Source organism: Monodelphis domestica, chromosome 8 (assembly GCF_027887165.1).
Source record: "Monodelphis domestica isolate mMonDom1 chromosome 8, mMonDom1.pri, whole genome shotgun sequence".
In the NCBI taxonomy this organism is placed as follows: domain Eukaryota; kingdom Metazoa; phylum Chordata; class Mammalia; order Didelphimorphia; family Didelphidae; genus Monodelphis; species Monodelphis domestica.
The window spans coordinates 86,756,961-86,777,916 of record NC_077234.1 but is presented as its reverse complement, the minus strand read 5'-3'; the positions used below and the strand labels follow the sequence as shown (position 1 = coordinate 86,777,916).

The 20,956-nt window shown below is 42.4% G+C and overlaps 1 protein-coding gene across 4 annotated transcripts in view; it reads left to right on the top strand.

Annotated features, from left to right (window-relative positions):
* Positions 1-20,956, top strand: part of NRP2 (neuropilin 2) — a 154,897-nt gene that overhangs the window by 53,926 nt on the left and 80,015 nt on the right. For all 4 annotated transcript variants that reach the window (XM_007501876.3, XM_007501877.3, XM_007501879.3 and 1 more), the window contains exon 7: positions 1,009-1,164. In XM_007501876.3, the coding sequence (XP_007501938.1) occupies positions 1,009-1,164 (156 nt within the window). The remainder of the gene's footprint in view (positions 1-1,008; positions 1,165-20,956) is intronic.

Genomic DNA, 20,956 nt, shown 5'->3' with positions numbered 1-20,956 from the left:
CTAATGAAAACACTGAATGCTTTCCCTCATCTTCACTGCTTGCCTGGTCCCTACCCATCCTTCAAAGTCCAGTTCAGTTCCCACCTCCTCCATGAAGCCTTCTTTCACCAGCCCCACATCATTATTCTTTCTAGTCTCTGAATTCCCATACCATCTACGGTTGGCCTTGTTCATTTACTCTCCACATACAGTCTCCTTGTTCCCTCATTCTTCTTATGTGTCCTTGAGTCTGTAAGCTCTTGGAGGATGTTTTTGGTGGTCTCTAGAGCTTAGAATGGCTAAGCACAGAGTACAAACACAGAAAACACTTGCTGAGTTGAATTCCATTGAAATGGTATGCACTGGCTAAATGTTGCTCACTCAAGAAAAACAGGAATAAGGGGATTACATTGAGCAATTTCTGAAATGGATCTCGCGTCATGGACAACTAGATGCTTTAAAGGGTTGGGCACACACTTCTAACATAGGAAAAATGGAGCAGAATCTTTGTTCTTTAGGCTGGCTCTTTCCGCCTAGAATTTGACCCTTAGCAACCCACCAAATTAATGTAGAAAGGAGCAATATTGGGGAGGGTAGAAAGGCAGGGATATTGGACAGGATGATTTATCCACTTGGATTGGATTTATCCACTGTGGTATTAACATGGCGTTCATTAGCTCTGGTCTCCCACAGTTTGGTTAATAACCCAATAATGTTAATATTGGAGCAATCCTGTGCTATTGGGCTGTTTTGTATTCAAAAGCATCTCAATTTCCATCGTCCCCTGCCACCAAAGAAAGGTCACAAAGAAATCACAAAAGTGAAAGCACAAAATTTGTCTCATCGATGTGGCCAGTTTATTGCCAAATGGTCATTTTGGGTTCTGAGATTAGATTCAAGACTGGCAGTCACCACAGTGGGCCATGTCGCCAGAGTGCCAGCTGAGGGAATGGAGGGAAAAGCACGATGATGTCCTGCTCTGACTGTGCCAGCGTCTCCCTCTCCTCATCCATCTTTAATGCCCCACAGGTGGACCTGCGTTTTCTGACGATACTCACAGCCATTGCGACCCAGGGAGCCATCTCTCGGGAAACTCAGAATGGCTACTATGTCAAATCCTACAAGCTGGAAGTCAGCACTAATGGCGAAGACTGGATGATGTACCGCCATGGCAAAAACCACAAGGTAAATCTATTTCCCCATCTCCAATGCGCCCTGGAACAGACAGGGGAAGGGGAGGAGAATCTAGGGTAAACCTCACCTCCTGGAACAGGCTTTGTTTGGTGAAGCTCAAATAACCGATTGATGGGGAGGCAGAAAGGAGGGGTGCTTAGAGAGAGCTGGGAAGGATAGACCAGCCCGGAAAAATCCTCTTTCTTATGCTAAAGTGATTGGAAAACACAGTTTCTCAGACAACCTGGCTGGTGTTGCATCTCACACAGCAGAGAGAGGCTGCAGTATGTTCTCTGACTGCAAATGAAGGAGAAAATGCTTTCACAGCCCATGTTTCACCATACAAGATTCATTGAGCATTTATGGCCGGAGCCCCATCCACATGCTGGGTTAACAATCACAAAGCCACATGTAGCTGCAGTTCAGGAGTTACTGAGGCCTGGAAATGAAAGGGCACAAATCCTAAGAGGGGATCACAATGTCCCGGAGAATAAAGGGGACAATAAATAACGAGGAGAAATTTGGTGTGTCAGAGAGCTGGAATCTGTGATAGCAATCACACTTGGCAGTGATGCATTGAACCCTCTCTGCTTGTGCCCACTCCAGCTGCAGCTCCTGGAGGTGTGGTCTGCATGAGGATTTTTAGTTTTCTGTTGTGCATATGGATGTCTGACACTCGGCTTCCTTAGGACACATGGCGCACTGTCTGCGAGCGGCCCTTCGTATGGCGCTGTAGATATGCTGTTGTACAGTAACGCTTGGCAGGAGGCGTACTTTGCTGAAAACAAAGCGTGCTTTTTTTGTCTGGGGCACGGGGCTGGAGAGGGCAAGGGGCAGACCCAAGGATTGTGGTGCCATGAGGCAAGTTCAACTGTAGATCACCATCGCCTCTGAATCATCGTGGGGGAGAAGAACCTACTGATTTTTCTTGATGGCTTTATTTATCCCAAAGGGGTCGCCGAGAGGAGGGTTAAGGAGGGGGTTAAGGAGCAGAAAGTCTTTTCCTTTCTTCCCTCTCTGCTAGGATTGTAGTTTTAGAACTGAAGAGATCTTAAGATTTTAGAAATGAGAAAACTGAGTCCTGGAGAGGTGAGGGCACAAAAGTAGCAAGCAAATGAGATGAGACTGAAGCCAAGCCCTGGGACTTCCAATCTAGCGTGTTTTTGTCCATAGGAGATGACAATGGCCCTACAAGGTCTGCATGACTTTTAGAAAATTGCTTCACCAACTTGGGTTTCAATTTCCTCATCTTTAAGATGAGATGGTTGGAATAAATGGCTTCGAAGGTGCCTTCCAGATCTAATGATAATCATTGGTGATTATCAATAGATAATCATCAAAAAGATAATCAATAATGATATCTCTGTGATAATCCTATGGAATCCTTCTTCTGTTCTGGCCACAAAATACTCAAATAGACATTATTGAAGCTGGGCTAAAAGAGGAAGCCCAGCAACAATCTTATAAAAGATCCCCAGGATGTGATTTCTCTCTCACTGCACGCAGACCAAGCAGAAGATTAAGCAGCAGGGCATGTGCCCATGCACATACAAAAGAGACATCGAAACCAGGAATTCTTGGACCGATGTGGCCCTGGGAAAGGCTACCTCACTCAGAAGGGCAAGGATGAAAAAGAGATCGCTTTTTTTCCCCCAAAGGATGCATTATAGTAACCGGGTAATGTTCATCAGTCTAATTGGAAGACTATATGTACTTAACCCAATGGCAAAATGTGTCTTCTCCCATTTTATAGAAATCCTGGGTCATTGAAGGATTTTGCTAAAATTTCTTTTTCGTCCTGTATAGATCTGAGGAAAGAGAGTCAAACTACCCTCATTCCTCCAGATGATAAGATCCTTGAGGGGAAGGATTATCTCGTTTTGTGTCTTTGTATCCTTAGCCCTTACACTCTCCAGCACATAGTAGGCCCTTTATAAAAACAAAACAAAGCAAAAAAAAAAACAAAACCTTACCTTCTGTCTTAGAATGAATACTGGGTATTGGTTCTAAGGCAAAAGAATGGTGAGGGCTAGGCAATGGGGGTCAAGTGACTTGCCCAGGATCACACAGCTAGGAAGTGTCTGAGGTCAGATTGTCCTCACAGATCTGGTATGAGCCACCTAGCTGCCACCCCCTCCCCTAATAGACTCTTACTAAATGATTGTCGAATTAAATGGGCTGTTTAGAGTGATGGCAAAACCAGTCACTAGTTCATAGGCCGCTGAATTTTGCAGTCAAATGACTTGAGTTTGAATCTCCAAACTGCTACTCCCCACCCAGGTGATCTCCCTCTTCCTCTCTGGGTCTCAGTTTTTTTAGACAATGAATAAATTGGATTAGATTATCTCTAAGTCCCTTCTAGCTTTAGTCTTAGGATCTCAAATGAGAAAAGGCCTAGCTGCCCAGAAGATGGGGGAAAACCAGGCGTCTGCCTTCACTCATCTCTTTATTTTTTTCCTCTCCCTTTTCACCTTGTGGTTGGAACCTAGAAAAGTATGGGTCAGGTGGGTGCAAAACCAGCAAATGCTTGGGGTGGATCTTGAAGAGAAAGGATTTGGGTCACCTGACTGAGTCCAAGTCCAAGGCTCCATGACTAAGCAGGGCTGACTGAAGGGATACTATACCATGAGCTGATTTTAAAAGCATGCAGATGGATCTCGATGCTATTTAAAACACCATTTGTAGGAAATCTGCTTTTGGAAATGCCTTAGTGCTGCACATTTTGGTAGGACGCTGTTCTCTGGCTTCATCCAGGGTCCATCCTACAGGGAAAACATGATGAACACTCAGATTCAACCAGGAGGATTCTTCCAATTTCATTTTTCTTCCTTTTAAGTATTTTTACATGAATGATCTCAACTTAAGACTCTTCTTGCTCTTCGGCTCGAGCCCCCAAGCTTTTCTATCTGCATTAGAGGCTTGCTGACCTCTCCTCCTGACCTGAGTGGAAGTTCAGTAGTCTTCTGTGAATGAGTGATCTCCAAATAAAATCAGGAGGGCAGTGGGACAGACAGGATAGGAATGGAGGGAGAAAAGCCAATGATGAGCCCCTTCATCCATATCCCCCATCAGATTCATCCACGGAGAACCTAGAAACAGCTGCATTATTGCAAAGGCTCCTGGAGCCAGGCTCTCGTGGTCCCCATGAGCTCCATCACCTAACTCAGTTGGTCAGGCAGTGGAGACCCAGCCCTGCTCCCCTTTCAATAGTCATCTCTGCTGTTCTTTCATTAGGAAAGCTCCCAGATGTCTGTATTTAATGTGCAGATTCCACACGGCTCATGGTGCGTCAGCGCCGTACTCTGCACGGTTCAGGCTGAAATAGTTGAGTGAACCGTGCCAAATAGATTTGTCAAGTCTGCCGCAGTTTGAATTGATGCCATGAGGTAGAGGCGGGGGTGAGGAGGGGAGGTGGAGGGCTTGGTAGGGAAATGGGGGTGGAGGCCGGGGTGTGAGACTGGGGGTGGGGAAGGTAGAAGGCCCGACTTCATCTCTGTGCACAGGAGCACCTTTCTCTGTCAGCCCACTAGAGCCACCTCCTGAGTTCATCCTTGCTGCCTGTGGATGAGCGGGCACAGTGCCAACTGAACTGGTACTAAGTGGTGGGTTTGAAAGAGAAATTCAGGCAGTAGAGCCTGTGAGAGCAGCAAGCTGGAGATGGAGCGTCCTGTTTGCTCTAGCATGTGTTTAAAATGCCCTCCCTGGGCATGGGGTGTGAGCAGGGAAAGGCGATGTTTTCTGGGAAAATTTAGAAACTAGCCCACAGTTCCCCAGTTACTGTCAGCCTTGAGGCAGCCTAGCGAAGTCAAGGGAATAAGAATAAGGAGAGGAAAACAAGATTAATGAGTGCTCTGGGCAGTGGGGGATAGATGGCTGTGTTTTCTCCTTGCAAAACACTGTTTGTGATTTGGGGGTGGACGGAAGGCCAAGGAGGAGAGAATAGTTTCCATGCTGCTAGGGGAGGTCAGGACCAATCAGATTCTTCTTACCTTCCCATTGGCCAACAAATCTGCCCCGTCTTGTCGATTTCCATTCAACAGGTGATGGTGTGCTTCCCAAAGAGAAAAATGACTAACTTATTTGGGATATTTCAAGCATCCTCCAGCAAGATGTAGCACACATGTGTAACATAACCCCAGATTCTTGTCTGACTCTCTATGCGATGAATGTGAAACCTATGGCTTTCTGTAAGGGGCAGACCCTCCTAATACATATTTATAGCTAAACCACAAGGCAGAGAGTTAATATGCCTGACGGAACTCATTTCCAACCCATGTGCACACTGAGATTATACAAATCATTTCACATACTTTTTTTTTTTGTTATTGGAAACCACAAACAGAAACTACTGCTTTGGGTTTTGCCAGCTATATTAACAATGCCCCAAACATAGGCACAGAGTCGTAAATACTCAAGGAGGGGATGTACTCATAATTACATATTATATATGTATATATATTAGATACACATGCTGAGAAAGATGGGAAGAACGCAGTATCTATCCACAAAAATTATTCCAAGAGAGGAAAAAAGGGTTCCAATTTCAAAGCATTCTAGGTCAGACCTCATCAAAGTAGATCTTTAAAGTCCCTCAGAGTTCTAAAATTCTGTGACCGGGATTCTCAATTGGCATGTGGACAATAGGCTGGAGACTCGGTGTCACAGTATCTGAGTTTGAAGGCTACCTTTGCCACTAACAAGCTCTAAGCCCCCAGGCAAAAATCACTTACCCATCTGAGCATCAATTTACTTATCTGTAAAGTAAGAATACTTGCCTCAAATGGGTTACTGGGAGGATTAAATGAGATCATGCATGTAAAATGCTTTGTAACTGTAGAGAGCTATATAAATCAATCAACCAACAAACATTTATTAAGAGCCTGCTGTTGGCCAGTCTGTGTGCTAAATACTGCAGATGGAAAGACAAAAGTGAAAGAGTTTTTGCCCTCAGGGGGCTTATGTTGGGGTGGGAGGGTACCCACAATGTGTATATATTTAGGTATATCTAGAACATATACAAAATGAATACAAGGTGGTTGGGGAGAGTTCATTCCATGCAAGTGGGGATCAGGAAAAACTTCCTGTAGAAGGGAATCCTTGAACTGAGCCTTGAAGGAAACCAGGGGTTCTGAGAAGGAGGGGGATATAATGGGGGAGAAAATATTCCAAACATGAGAGACATCATGTGTGCAGTATACTACTGCAAGTAAGCCAATATGGCGGAACTGGAAAGCATGTGGAGTCATGTGTAAGACTACTGGAAAGGGGATGCAGCTGAGTGGCTCAGTGCTTTGAGAACTGGGCCTGGAGATGGGAGGTCCTGGGTTTAAATCTGGTCTCAGACACTTCCTAGCTGTATGATTCTGGACAAGTCACTTAGCACCCATTGCCTAGCCCTTACCACTCTTCTGCTTTGGAACCAATGCTCAGTATTATTCTAAGATGGAAGGTAAGGGTTTAAAAAAAAAGACTGGAATGGAAGGAAAGGGCCAAACTGTGAAGAGTTTTAATTATATCATTCTGCCCTACCACATGCTATAAGAAAGGAGCTCTATTTCATTATCTCTTCTTTGGAATTTTCACTGTTTTTTCAAGTTCAGCTTCTTTGAGTGATTTGTCTACTTACATTGTTTTAATCATCATATATGTTATTCTCTTGGCTCTGCATATTCTGTGTCTGTTCTTTTATATATATATATAGAATTTTATAGTCTATGTATATTTATATACTATATAAAGAAGTATGGATACTCCCATGTTTCTCTGAATTCCTCATCCTCATTATTTCTTACTGTAGTCTGGGATCACAATGTTTATAGATCACAGTTTTGGGGCTACCAGACTGTAGTTCCCCACTTTGTTTTTAGGTTTTTGCTTCCACAGAGAGGGCTGTTCTCAATATTGTCCTGTGCCCTGGTTGGACCTTCGTTTCTGTCTTTTGGCTTCCCTGAAGACTATGCCCAGGACTATTGAGAAACGCTTTCTTATTTCATTTCATAGACTTGCAACAAAAATGGTGTATGGTTTCGAAGGTGAAGAGGGTATGAAATCCTATAGCCAGCGTAAGTCATGCCTTTTATCTAAAAAAAAATTAAACTTCAACATGGGCTGATCAGGTGTCATTTGATGTCATTCTTATTGAAATCACTCTGATTTCTGCACTGATTCTTATTACAAATGGGGGCAGACAATGTGCCTCAATGATGAAGAAGAGGAAGCACAGGATGAGGGCATCAGAGAACTTAATAGTGACTTCTGGAGGAGTAGCCCAAGAGGATCCAGAATGACTGTAGAATGATATCATTGTAGGAAAGGGGGCAGTTAGGTGGCACACTCGATAGAAATGGGAAGGCCTGGGTTCTAATTCAGATACTTCCTAGATCTGTGTGACCCTGGGGATGTCACTTAACCCCATCTGCCTAGCCCCTTGCCCTTCTGCCTTAGAGTTGTACCTGAGAGAAAATAAAGGTTTAAAAAAAGAAAGAATAGAAAAGGCAGGAAAGAAGTGTGGAATCAAAGGAAGCCCATTGAATTAAGCAAACAGTTACCTCCTAGGAGAACAGGCATATCTTATTCCCCTTTGCAATTCTATAATGCACAAGGGAGCCTTTTAGCTTTCTTTCTTTTTTCTTTTTTAATGGAGAAACAAGCACCAAGAGGTTAAGTGACTTATCTCGTTTACACAGAACTCACGGGAGAGTACCTGTATTACATAGTAGAATTTAGGCTCCTTCCTGATTCCCAAACTGATTCATAGCCTACTCGGTCCCAGGACTTTCCTGTGAATCTTGTATCCACAGGGAACACATATAAATATACTTGCAGGGTAATAAGGGGAGAGCTGTATTTTCTAGAAGCCAGATCCCTCTGGTACGGTCATCCAAAGGAAATCTTGTCCTAGGCAGTATGGTCTAATGAAACAATTTCTAAGCTCTTTGGGACTCCTGTATCATTATCATTGCACATTTGACTTTGCAATTCTTCCTCCTTTAATACCTCTAGTCATCTCCCTTCACCACCAATGAAGTGAGCTTTGGCTATTGATGACTTAAAAAACAAACAAACAAACAAAAAACTTTCTGTATAGACCAAGGCAGGAGAGCAGTAAGGGCTAGGCAATGGGAGTTAAGTGACTTGCCCAGTGTCACATAGCTAGGAAGTATCTGAGGTCAGATTTGAACCCAGAACCTCCTGTCTCTGGGCCTGACTCTCCACTGAGCCACCCAGCTGCCCTAATGATGACTTTTTAAGTTAAAAAGAGCCAAAATTAATTTTGCTTTGAGATTTCTTTGAGTTTCACACCACTTCATGAGCTAATTGGACCAAAGCTACTTGTAAAATCTTAGTCTAATGGTTAGGACATGTAATCTATATTTCAGGTCTGGCTTTAAAAAAACAAACAGCTCTTCCAAGAATGCTATTCCCAAGTGAGTCATCTAATAGTTCCATGCCTCAGTTTTTCTGTCTGGTGAAAGGGACTTGCAAGTTTTGCTGTTAGCTAATGTTGGCAAAGCACTTTGAAATCTCTGGATGGAAGGCACTCTCTAGATATAATTAATGTATTAGCCCCACAAAGCTCTTCTTCAGCAGAGGCAAGTTATCAATTTTAAAGAGTAACAAGGCCCCGTGGGATATTTATCTGCCTCTTTTCAAATCACTGGGTTGGAAAGGCCCTTGACAAGTCATCTAGTCCAACCCCCTGTGTTTGTCCAGCCTGGACCGCATCTGAGCCATCTCAGACAAATCTAGCCTTACCCTTTCCTCAGAGATCCGAGCAAGAAAGAGATTTCTTTTCCTGGGTCAGGAGTTTTAGATCCTTAAGAAAAAAACATCTTGTTCAACTTTCTGATGGATGGCTTGCTGCCCTCTATCCCTTTTGGTTATAGTAATTTCATTTATTGTAAATAAGATTAGGATGATGTCTCAAACTATAAACTAATGTCCTGTGATGGGTATCAGCCTTCAGAAGTTATGACCATGGTAATATGAATACCCAGTGTAGCCCAACCTTGGTTACATATTGTCTAGAGTGGGCCTATGTTTTTGATATAAATATTTCCCAGTTTAATTCCAACTCCCACTTATCTGTATCCTCAATTATTACTGAGAAAAATCCAGTGCCTTCTCTCCTGGTGATTGCATTTGCCCATTATCCATTTGTCATGGGATGAGCTCAGACCCTTAGTGTCTCCTCTTTGAAAGCTAAAAGAAAAACTTCATGACTCAGAAGCTTAGATACTTTTCTGCATCCGGAGATTCTGGAGAGGCTGAATTGTCTCATGGAGTTAAAGTCAGACTCCATGAAGTTCCTACACTTCTACCAAAATTCAACGAATGGGCTCCCTAGCCCCATACTGCATGGCGTACTGTAGTAGGACTACTCAGACAGTGCTAAGAGATAAAAGAGGACAAGTCTAAGTGATAATGATCTTGCTTGGTCTTGGGACAGGGTCTCCCAACCAACAAATTTCCCAGCAGCTCTGGAAAGATTTCCAGGTTGGCTGCCACATATATCCTTCCCCTTGTCCCCCAACCCCAATATTTATCAGAATTCAGTTAGAATTTTGGAACCACACTGGCAGGCTTCACGCTGCTTTCAGTCCTGACTAGAAGACTCAGTGGCCAGCAAGCTGTCTTCCTACCACATAGTGAATGTTATTGGTCTCCCCAGTTTCTATCTTCTGTTCTTGCTATTTTTCCTCCTCTTCTCACCCTTACCACCTGTGAGATGGAAATCACCAGGAGATTGAAATTCACACACCTCACAGTTTGGGGGAATTGAACCATACATACTCCTTCTAACCCACACAGAAATCCTTAAAGTTGCTAGCTCAGGATATCTTTAGTTTAAAGGAAAAACTTGGAGAGGGAGCAGGACACTTCATCCTACTCAAGACTCTCCCCTGGGCTATCCTAGAGAGAGTGATTGCCATGCTTTCTCAGTCCAGCTTCAGAATCCCTATTTAGAGTTCTCCCAGGTCTCTTTTGCTCCAGAATGCCCTTCTTCTCTCCCATGACTCACTCTTCTCTCTCTCCTCTTTTTCTTTCTTTCTCTCTCTCTCTCTCTCTCTCTCTCTCTCTCTCTCTCTCTCTCTCTCTCTCTCTCTCTCTCTCTCTCTCTCTCTCTCTCTCTCTCTCTCTCTCTCTCTCTCTCTCCCTCTCCTCTTTTTCTTTCTCTCTCTCTCTCTCCCCCCCCCCTTTTTCTCTCTTCCCTTCTCTCTCTCTCTCCACTTAAGACCCCTGTACAGGACTCCTCTTCTTTCACCCTCATGATTCTCTGTCTCAAATCCTAAAACTCTAATCCTGTTAGTATGCTATGTTCCAGGGCTCAGCGTCTCCATGGTGGTAATGCAATCCTACCATAAATCTAGTAGGTCCAGCAAAAAGAGAGTTGTTCTCTCTCTTTGCTTTGCGCTCTCTTTCTCTCTCTCTCTCTTGCTCTCTCTCTCTCTCTTTGTGTCTGTGTGTATCTGTCTCTGTCCCTCTGTCTGTCTCTCTCTGTCTCTCTGTCTCTGTCTCTCTCCCCCCCCATTCTCTCTGTCTCTCACACACAGATATGAGTTCATCCCTTCTGCCTCTTCCCCTGCACCCAAAAATAGGATGCTCCCTCCTAGCCCCCCCCCACCCCTTATATACACACTCTTGCCCTCTGCCCCTTTCCCTTTATTTCCTGAGAAACTGCTTGATGACAATCCCAGCCCTACAATAAAGAAGGTAGGTCATCCCAGCCATAAATGACCATTTGGGTGTCATGGGTACCCCCCACCCCAGATTTCCCTTCCGACTCAGCATCTGGATAAATTCTCACACCCACTGGAACAAAGTAATTATGAAAAAAAACATTCCAGCCTTGAAGGGGAAGTTTTAAAGAGTCAGTAATGTGATTTACAAAGGGGAGAGAAAGCAAGCACCCTCTACCTTAGCTTCATTCTGTCCTCATGCTCCCCCTTCTCCTATTTTGCGCAACAAATTAATTAAACAGGATGGCATCCATTGATTAACGATTTATTTTTACTTGTAGGTCTGATGGTTAGGCTTAGGGAAAGTGTATGGGAAAGATGTGGGGGTTGGGGAGAAGGCTCGTCTTGAGTCCTGCAGTCAAGATGAGTTGTTACTACTGTTTCTTGGACAAATTCTCCCAAGTATGTTAGCTGGTTCCCCCAGTTTCAATTTCCTTCTTTCTCCCTTGCCATCCCCCCCCCCCATCCCAGGCCTGAAACAATCTCTCCTCCTTTCCACCTTGTATTTTCTTCTTTCTCAAGTGCCCTCTGCCAAATAGATTGAAAAGGAGAAAATTTGATGCAGTAAAACATTTATTAGGAGGGAGAAATATTTGTTAAAAGAAAATAATAAAATAACCCATGTGCAGTTTCTGCCTCCAGGCTCCAGATTGTATAATGTTGTCTTTGAAAAATCTCCTACTTCCTTTGTAGTCCTGAGAGTCAGCCTCACTCAGAGATTTCCAGCAAAGGAGAAATAAGCAATAGGTCACATGAGAACTAATGCAGAGAATTAGGGGTCTGAATACTGAGAACTACAAGGGAAAACATGGAAACTGTAGCTATCACCTATCCAGAGAGGTGGGCTCATTGAGGGAGGCTAAATCCTTATGTTATTTAATAAATTTATGCAGTGCCCACTTCCCAGACATCTCAAAGCATATGACAAAGATTCTCTTATTAATCTGCTAAGGCCGAGGAAACTAAATGACTCAGTGGATAGAGACCCAGACCTGGAGATAGGGTTCAAATCTGGCCTCGGATACTTCCCAGCCCCAAATGCCTTGCTTTTATTGCTCTTCTGCCTTGGCAGTGATTCTTAGTCACTTTACCCTGTTTGCTTAGTCCTTGTCCTTAGAACTGTTACTGAGACAGAAACTAAGGATTTAAAATATATGTGTTTGTGTGTGTGAATACAGTGACTTACAAAACACTTAATGTACATATCTCATTTAATCCTCACAATAACCGGGAAGGTGGCCAAGGAGGTATTATTGCCCCCATTTTACAGATGAGGAAGCTGAGGTTCAGAGTTTTAGCACTTTTCCCTGGGTCTTCCATAATTAATCAAGTTGGAGAACTGGAAATAGGAATCAGATCTCCCCAAATCCTAGATTGCCTCTTTTTAATGATGATGCCTCTATTTAATGAGAAGGCATTTAGGCTAATTGGGGAAACTCTAGTTATTAGGAGGCACGTGATGGAGTGGAACTGGAGGACCCAGGTTGAAATCCTGCCTCTGTCATTTGCCACCTATGAGACCTTGGTCAGATCTCCTAACCCATAAGTAGCTCTAAGTGGTTTCCTCAGCTTCAAAACAAGAGACTTGGTCGAGGTGACCTTGAAGGTCTCTTAGCTCTAAGTTTATAGTCTTGTGACATGTAGGCAGGCAATGAGTTTTCTCCTTGGTGCTGCAGTTTGGGGAGTATTAGGGTCCTTCCTGGAGTCTCCTCAACAACAAGGCTTTTACCGATTTGTAGGTAGTGCAGGGAGAGGAGCCACATGGCCTTGAGTGAGTCCTTCTGGAGAGAGGATCTCATAGAACTATATATTTAATTAAACATTTATGGGAAAAACATTGAGCTTGGCACTTCAAAAGAAAAAAAATGGCTAAATAGGATATAGTAACTGCCTTAAGGCATTTTCCATCTAGTAGGAGGGATACCACCACTATTAAGTTAACCAGGAATCATAGCATAGAATATTCTGGGCATGCTGTGACAGTTAGATGAAGAAAGAGATCATTTCTGGCTTGGGAGATTAGGGAAGGGATCAGAAGCACAGCATCTTTGAATTTGGAGGTACCTCAGAGGCGTTCCATCCAACCTGTCCAATAAGAATAGTTTCTAATATGTTCTTGAGGTTCCTTGAAGACCTCTACATAAGGAGAACCAACTACCCCTGAGGAAGTGTTTCCTTTGTCATTACATCAGTCAGTTCCTCTACAGTCTCCTCTTATTGTTCTTTTATTCCGCCTTCTATGGCCAAGCAGAGTAAGTCTGATCCTTTGTTGTTCCTATTCTATTTCAGTCTTGTCTGACTCTTTGTGTCCCCATTTGAGGTTTCCTTGGCAGAGATGCTGGAGTGGTCTGCCATTTCCTTCTCCAGCTCATTTGACAGATAAGGAAACTGAGGCCAACAGGGTTATGTGATGTGTCCAGGGTCAAACAGCTAGTATCTAAGAGCAGATCTGAGATGAGGCTTCCTGACTTCAAGCCTGGCACTCTGTCTAACTGAGACTGTCAAATCCTTTGTTGAAATCTATATAAACTATAATTGTAGCATTGCCCTGACATTTCAGTCTAATAACTGTGTCAAAATGGGAAATGAGGTTTTTTTTGGCATGACCTGTTCTTAATGAAGTCATGCTCGTTCTTTGCAATCACCTCATTCTTTTCAACATGTTCACCAAAAACTCCTTTAATCATACATGCTAGAATCTTGCCAGATGCTGAAATCAAGCTCATTGGCCAAGAGTCTGCAGACTCTATCTACTCTCTTCCCTTTTCCGAATATCAGTTCTGTGGCTGTCCCTTTCCAATGTTGTGGTATCGCTCAGCTCAGTAATTATATGCTCCAGTTCTTAAAGTACCATGGAATGCCATTTTTCTAGGTCTGGTAACCTGATCTCATTAAAAGCAGGGAGGTGCTCCCCTATTCTTCTTGGAGGTAGAGGCTTTGGAAGTGTGGGTGGGAAGTTAATGGGTGGAAGGAGATTCTATGTGTAGAGTAAGGTGTTAAGCAAAGGCATGGAAGTGGGGAAACATGTAGCATGTTTCTGGGCAAAGCAATAATTTTTGCTGGAGTATATGATAAGTCAAAACTGGGTTATGGAGGGCTTGAATATCAGAATAAAGAGTCTGAACTTTATTCAACTGGGAGAATGGAATCATTCAGGATTTATGAGTATTTTAGTGGCATGATGAGACCTCTGCATTAGGGAGACTGGTTTGACAGTGGTGTGTAGTTTGGGGGTTTGAGAAAGATGGGAGGCAGAGAGACTAGTCAGGAAACTATAACAATAGGACAGATAGGAGGTATCAAGCACATAGACTAAGGCAGCAAGAATGTAGTAGAGATGACAGATTTAAGGGAGATTATAGAGAGGGGCAGCTAGATGGCTTAGTGGATAGAGAACCAGGCCTGGAGATGGGAGGTCTTGGATTCAAAACTGGCTTCAGGTTTTTCCTGGCTGTGTGACTTTGAGCAAGTCATTTAACCCCAAATACCTAGTCCTTGCCACTCTTCTGCCTTGAAACCAATATTAGAATTGATTCTAAGACAGATGATAATGAGAAAGAGAGAGAGAGAGTAATGAGAGAGAGAGAGAGAGAGAGAGAGAGAGAGAGAGAGAGAGAGAGAGAGATTGGAGAAGTTAAACTTTTGAGAATTTTGATATTGGGGCTGAGGAAGAGAGAAAAGAGTTTTAAAACTAGCAGAGGATTTAAATATGGGTAACTAACTGAATGGTGACATCACAAAGCAAAATAAAGAAGGCAGAAAGAGGAGCAGGTTTTGCCTAAACGATAATGATATATGGTATTTGAGGTGCTGGCATGGCAGGACTGACATGCAGGCAGAATGTCTGCTAGACAACTGAAATGGAGCTCTTGAGCTTACGAGACAGTTCATAGATGGAGATATATGCAATTGGGAGAATGAGTTCAGAGCCTGAGCTACATATAACTTCGAGTTACTTCCATAGAGATGGCAGCAGATGAGTTCACTAGGAGAAAGGTATCATCATAGTCATGGGAGAAGAGGGTCAAGGACCCTCTTGGGGGGTTGGGGGTGGGGATTTCTATATGGGTAGGTGATGGAGTAGAAGAATGCAAAGGCAAAATACAAATCGGGCCCCACAAAGTAGATAATGGAATGCTTCTTAGAGAGGAAGGAGGAGAACCAAGATGGTAATGAGGAAGAGTACAAAGAGTGGGTTCAATAGGAATCAGAGGGAAAAGATCAGGAGACTAGTTGGGAATTTCTGAGTACAGGGTCCAGGAAGTGGGGCATTATTAGGCAATGATATGGTCTAAGGAGTGGATACTTGTAGATAGCTGGATCAGAATGCTGATGGTATAGAACACTGTAGTGGAGTAGGCCAAGGGACTCTTGAGTCATATGGTTAAAACAGTCCTTTATTTATTGAAGTTCTAGGCAATTATAGTACTGGTGGAAAGACAACCAGAAGCCAGATACTGAGAGAGAGAAGGTTAGGAGGACGTTGTAGTGGAATAGGAGAACACCAAAGTGATGATGCATCTGGAAGGTAGGAATATCTATCCTTCCTTCCTACAGGAAGATACAGTAGCTGGTTACTCCTTAGATTAGGTGATATAAGATTCAGTCTAAAGAAGAAACTTCCTAACAAGTAGAGCTAGCTGTTCAAAGGCAGAATGGACTGCCTCAGGGGGTTAATGAGTTCACCATCTCAGGGAGGAGAGATGCCTTGATTGATGACTGCAGAACAAAGGTTTGGAAGTAGCTGTAATTGTACAAAAGCATACCAACCCTTCCTGGGAGCTGAGAAAATGGGAGCAGAAGGTTGTAAAGGTGAAGTTAATTTGGGGGAAGGAATAGAGAAAAGTTTGCAGATATAGGAGAACAGGAATTCCATATTTGGAAGCTAGCTAGGAGAGGGGGTGAAAGAGAGTAAAAAATAGGACTGAAGTGGACAGGGATAAGAGTACAAAGTGAAGAAGGATCCCAAAGTAACAGCATATCTGAATTGGAAGGGATCTCAGAAGTCTTCTAATGCAATCCAAAAACTGAGTAGGAATCCCTTCTATGATGTTTCCAAGTGGTCACCCAACCCTTTATTGGAGATCTCCAGGGATGGTGAACTCATTACCGCCTTTGAAGAGCTCTAATTAAGAAGTTTTTCTTTATACTGAATCTAACATCATGTCGTCTGAAGAGTAAGGCAGCTCTGTACCATCCTGTACTGTTCCAATGATTGACAGACATTCCCACCTTCCATATGTATTGTCACTATGACACTGGAAGGGTTATAAATGGTGAGTTCTTGAGACCTATATTTTAGGCACCTTGAAAGCCTTCCCTCCACCATGGGGAGACAACTCCCGCCTGGGAGCCCAGAGGCGATTTCAGGATTGGGAGACTAGGACTAAATAAATGACAGATTAGGAAATCAGAAGATTGGGAATCAGGCTTGGAGAAGAGGCATGTTAGTAGCAGAACAAAGTGAGAGCTTAAGTAGATTGAATTTTCTTAATGGAGGAGCTGGCAAAATTATCAGGTTCTACATTCTCAATTACATTGAGATTGGTTATGGCAAGAGTGTGCCCTTGCAGACCTTAGTCCTGGGCAGTATCTCTGGCTTCCTTTAGTGACTGATTCATTAAAACATATGATTTAAATACTCTTATGTTAAAGAGTTCTTTGCTTATAAACAAAGCATACGAATGTTTATTTTCCTGTCTTGTGTGACAGAGCTCTATCCAAACTGCTCTTATTAAATATTGACCAATTTAATAATCAGAGGGGCCACTCATTGGTATAAATCAGAAAATCAGTGAGACGCCACTGACTTCCCAATTCTGTCTCACTGAATATCAACCAAAGTTCTCAAAAAATCAATCGGAAAATGCTGGATTACATTTAAAATTCAATGAGGCACAAAATGGATTAGCCAATCTACTTTGTATCCTGAATTATCCTGTTTATATCCTGTTCACTGAGATGTAATTGAAGGAAATCTTTCTGAGTACATCACACCATATTGGATTTTTTTTCAAAATATGACCTGTTAACTAAAATATAGTTACCACCACCTCCTCTACTTGCTATCGTGCTTAGGGAGTAAATTCACACCTTTGCCCTCCCCGCCTTTTTCTTTAGGGAATGAAGAATCAATTTTTGGATGTTCTAATTTAAAGTTAACAAGAATGCGTATGCTCAAGTGACTTCTGATATTTTTTTTTGCTAGTAAAAAATTAGATGTTTAAAAAAGTAAATTTGTCAAAATTTGCTCCTTATGTTGCCTGTTATCACACTCCACTGATTTTCAATTTAATATTACTGTCAGTAGATTTTATAATTATACTTATAGGGTTTTTTAGCAACAAGGTAGCACTTGGGGACCAATGGTTTTCATTTCAGCATCTTAGTCCTCATTCTGTTCATCTATTAGTTCTATCCTCCACTAAAATATAAGCTCCTCAAGGGCAAGAACTTTTATTCTTTTTGTTGTTGTTGTGTCCCCAGAACCTAGCACAGTGCTTCACATACAGTAGTGCTTAATAAATGCATATTGAGTTGACTTGTATCTGGAACCTAATTTTTAACCCAGAGCTTAGTTCTTACTGGGTTGTACAGGTCTAGTATACCTTGCAGGAAGCAGTGGTAAATTTGACTGCTTATTTTTGAGTCGCTTACCAACTATATGTTTCTGAAAGAGCAGCTGAGGCATTTGAGGTTTATTGATTTGCCCACAGTGATTCAGTGAATCAGTAAGGGGAACAGGGAATAAAACCAGTTTCCTGGCACCATTCCTCAAGCACACAACCCTTACCTTGCAATGACTAGTTCAGGAGCCAAAAACCCATCTCAGGGAATTTGATCAGAAAAAAACCAAGAGAGGTGATTCTGAAACCACAGAAGCACTGAGAAAAACATAGAGATGTATAATATATGATGGCATTTACCAGCTATAAATAGGGAAGATGCAGGGAGAAAAATAGAGACCGTATAAATCCATTGGGTCAGGAGAAATAGAAACTGCTTAATATTTCATTAAAAATGGATTCTCATAAATTGCACTTTGATATCTTTGGGTGAAAGACAATATGTAAGGACTAAGGCATTGTTATTCATTACTCTTGGTTGTTATTAATCATTTGAACTGTTATTGAATGAACTCGTCAACAAGGTATATTTTTACTATTTATTGAGCCCCTCTAATGGGCTGGACCCTACTCAGAGTCTCCTCCGTAGCTGCTGCTGCCCTTGTCCGTGGGATACTTATTCTTTGGGGAGCTGTGTGTTAACTGAGATGACTCCTGTAACAAGACAGAGGCTCCTCTTGCCCCAGGGAAGCTGTAGCTCAGGCTGTGAGTTAGATTAGAAAAGTCTTTTCATGTGAAGCAAGCCCCAGCCCACTAAGAAAGCACAGGGCTGGAACTAGGAGGGTTGTGGGAAGCTGTAATGAAGTTAAAGAGTCAGCACCAATGGGCGGTACATAGAGCAGAAGACACCAAAAGTAATATAAAAATGGGAGAAACCTGGCGGGGAAAAACATGGGGAGTCCATAGAAACAGAGCTACTAAAGAGGTTTTAAACACATTTAGATTTGTGCCTAGAGAAGAAGGATATTAGTGAGGGTGGGGTGGGGTGGGAAGAGGAAAAAAATGAAGACAAACTTCAGTCGTTCAGATTAACTAAGATTCTGTAGTTGATACAAGTATTAGAATTGGAGTTAGGAAGACCTAGATTCGAATCCCACTTCAGACAATAGCTCTGTGATCCTGGACAATTCTGGAACTTGGATCCTGCATATACCCAGACTGCAGCTCTGTAATGCAGTCTAAAACAGTAATCATTCCCTCACTTAAGGGGGTTTGAGGAAGGTGGGGAGGCGAATGGTGTTTGGCGTTAGCTGCCAAGACTGCCAAAGGAGGGGGGTCAAATAGGATAAAATAGGATATTAAAAACCCATAAGCCATGCTGTGTTTCTAAACGGTACCAGCGTGATATATATGCTACAGATTAGTAGCTGTGTTAAAGTTCAGATCTACTCAAAACTTCAATTATATACTCACATTTGCAAACAAAGCTTTTTTTTTTTTTTGAGGCTACTTAGCATCAAGCTAATGAATGCCACACATACAGACCAGCACCCAGTCCAGCATCCTTAGGGATCAGGGTGCTACTGGTGACACTGGCTGCTGACAACACCCTTTGGAGATACAGTGCTGAATTCATCCTGTCCTTGCCAGAAAAAGGGGAAAAAAATAATATCTCTGCCTCAGCAACTTGGATTCTGGGAGAGCTGCATTAATGTCTCTTGTCTGCAGGCAAAATTCCTTCATCCTTCTCAAAGCTGTAATGTACACTAGCCAACACAGATGTGAAAGAAGGGTGATGGTGAAGGCCAGGGATTTCTCTGGCTGCATCATCTCTCTCTTCATCATCAAATCATAATTAGTTATTGAGAATGTATAAAATACCCAAAATTCCACCCTAGCCATCCGCCTTCTTTACTCCATCATATAGAGGGAAATTGCCTTATTATAGTCCTCTTCTCATGTCCCTGCCTTCCTTATCTTCCCTTTCGTTTGTGCTTTAAGAAATAAACAAACAAAACTCTTACCTAATGTTTTAGAATCAAAATTGTATATTGGGTCCAAGCCAGAAGAGCAGTAAGGGTTAGGCAATGGGAGTTAAATGACTTGCCCAAAGTCACACAGCTAAGAAGTGTCTGAGCCTAAATTTGAATCCAGTACCTTCTGTCTCTAGTCCTGGCTCTCTATCCACTGAGCCACAGAGCTGCCCCCCTCCTCCTTGCTTTTTAATCATTAGAAGGAAGACTGAAAGCAAGATTTGGAAGAAGCCATTAGAGAGTAAAAAGTTAAGGACCCTTATGAGAATGGATATGAGGATTGAGGATGCTAGGAAGAGAAAGAGGAAGATTCCCCCTTTTACTCTATCTTTTATTCATTTTGAGAAAGTCATTTGCCTCTGTTTCATTTTTCCTTGCTACAAATTAGGGAAAATCTTGTTGATTTTCCTTCCTTCCTTCCTTCCTTCCTTCCTTCCTTCCTTCCTTCCTTCCTTCCTTCCTTCCTTCCTTCCTTCCTTCCTTCCTTCCTTCCTTCCTTCCTTCCTTCCTTCCTTCCTTCCTTCCTTCCTTCCTTCCTTCCTTCCTTCCTTCCTTCCTTCCTTCTTTCTTTCCTTCCTTCCTTTCTTCCTTCCTTCCTTCCTTCTTTCCTTCCTTCCTTCCTTCTTTCCTTCCTTCCTTCCTTCCTTCCTTCCTTCCTTCCTTCCTTCCTTCCTTCCTTCCTTCCTTTCTTCCTTCCTTCTTTCCTTCCTTCCTTCCTTCTTTCCTTCCTTCCTTCCTTCCTTCCTTCCTTCCTTCCTTCCTTCCTTCCTTCCTTCCTTCCTTCCTTCCTTCCTTCCTTCCTTCCTTCCTTCCTTCCTTCCTTCCTTCCTTTTTCTTTTTCTCTCTTTCTTTCCAAATGTTCCATTGAATTACTATCACTTTCTAGTGACCTATCTTCCATTGTAATGAAGACCTGTAGTTATGTAAAACCAACCAATCCATGGACCAGGCCTACCAACTATGCCTTGTTTCATGCCCAGAGTTTGCTACTTTTCTTCTGAGAGAAGGAAATTAGGTTTTATCATTAGTCCTCTGAAGTTGATGGGTCATCGCATTGTTGCTTCCTGTTACACTACTGTAGGTAGCACTATCCAAATTCTTGGTTCTGCTTGCTTTGCTTAATATCAGTTTATACAAATCTTCCAAAATTTCTCTTAATTTTCTAAGTAATGATTTCTTTTGATACAATAATATTTTATTATTCATATGACACAATTTGATCCTTTTCAGTTTTTGCTACTACCATTAGTTAGGCTATAATTATTTTTATACAAATGGGAATCTTTCCTTTTTATTTTTTACCTCGTTGACTTATATACTGAGTAGTGTATGTAGTATTACTGGGTCAGAGGGGATGTATGTTTTAATGACGTTTCCTAATATGGCTTCAAATTGTTTTCTCAAGCCATCTATTTGTAGCCCTACTAATAGTATATAAGTGATCCATTTTCCTTCTTTAACAGTT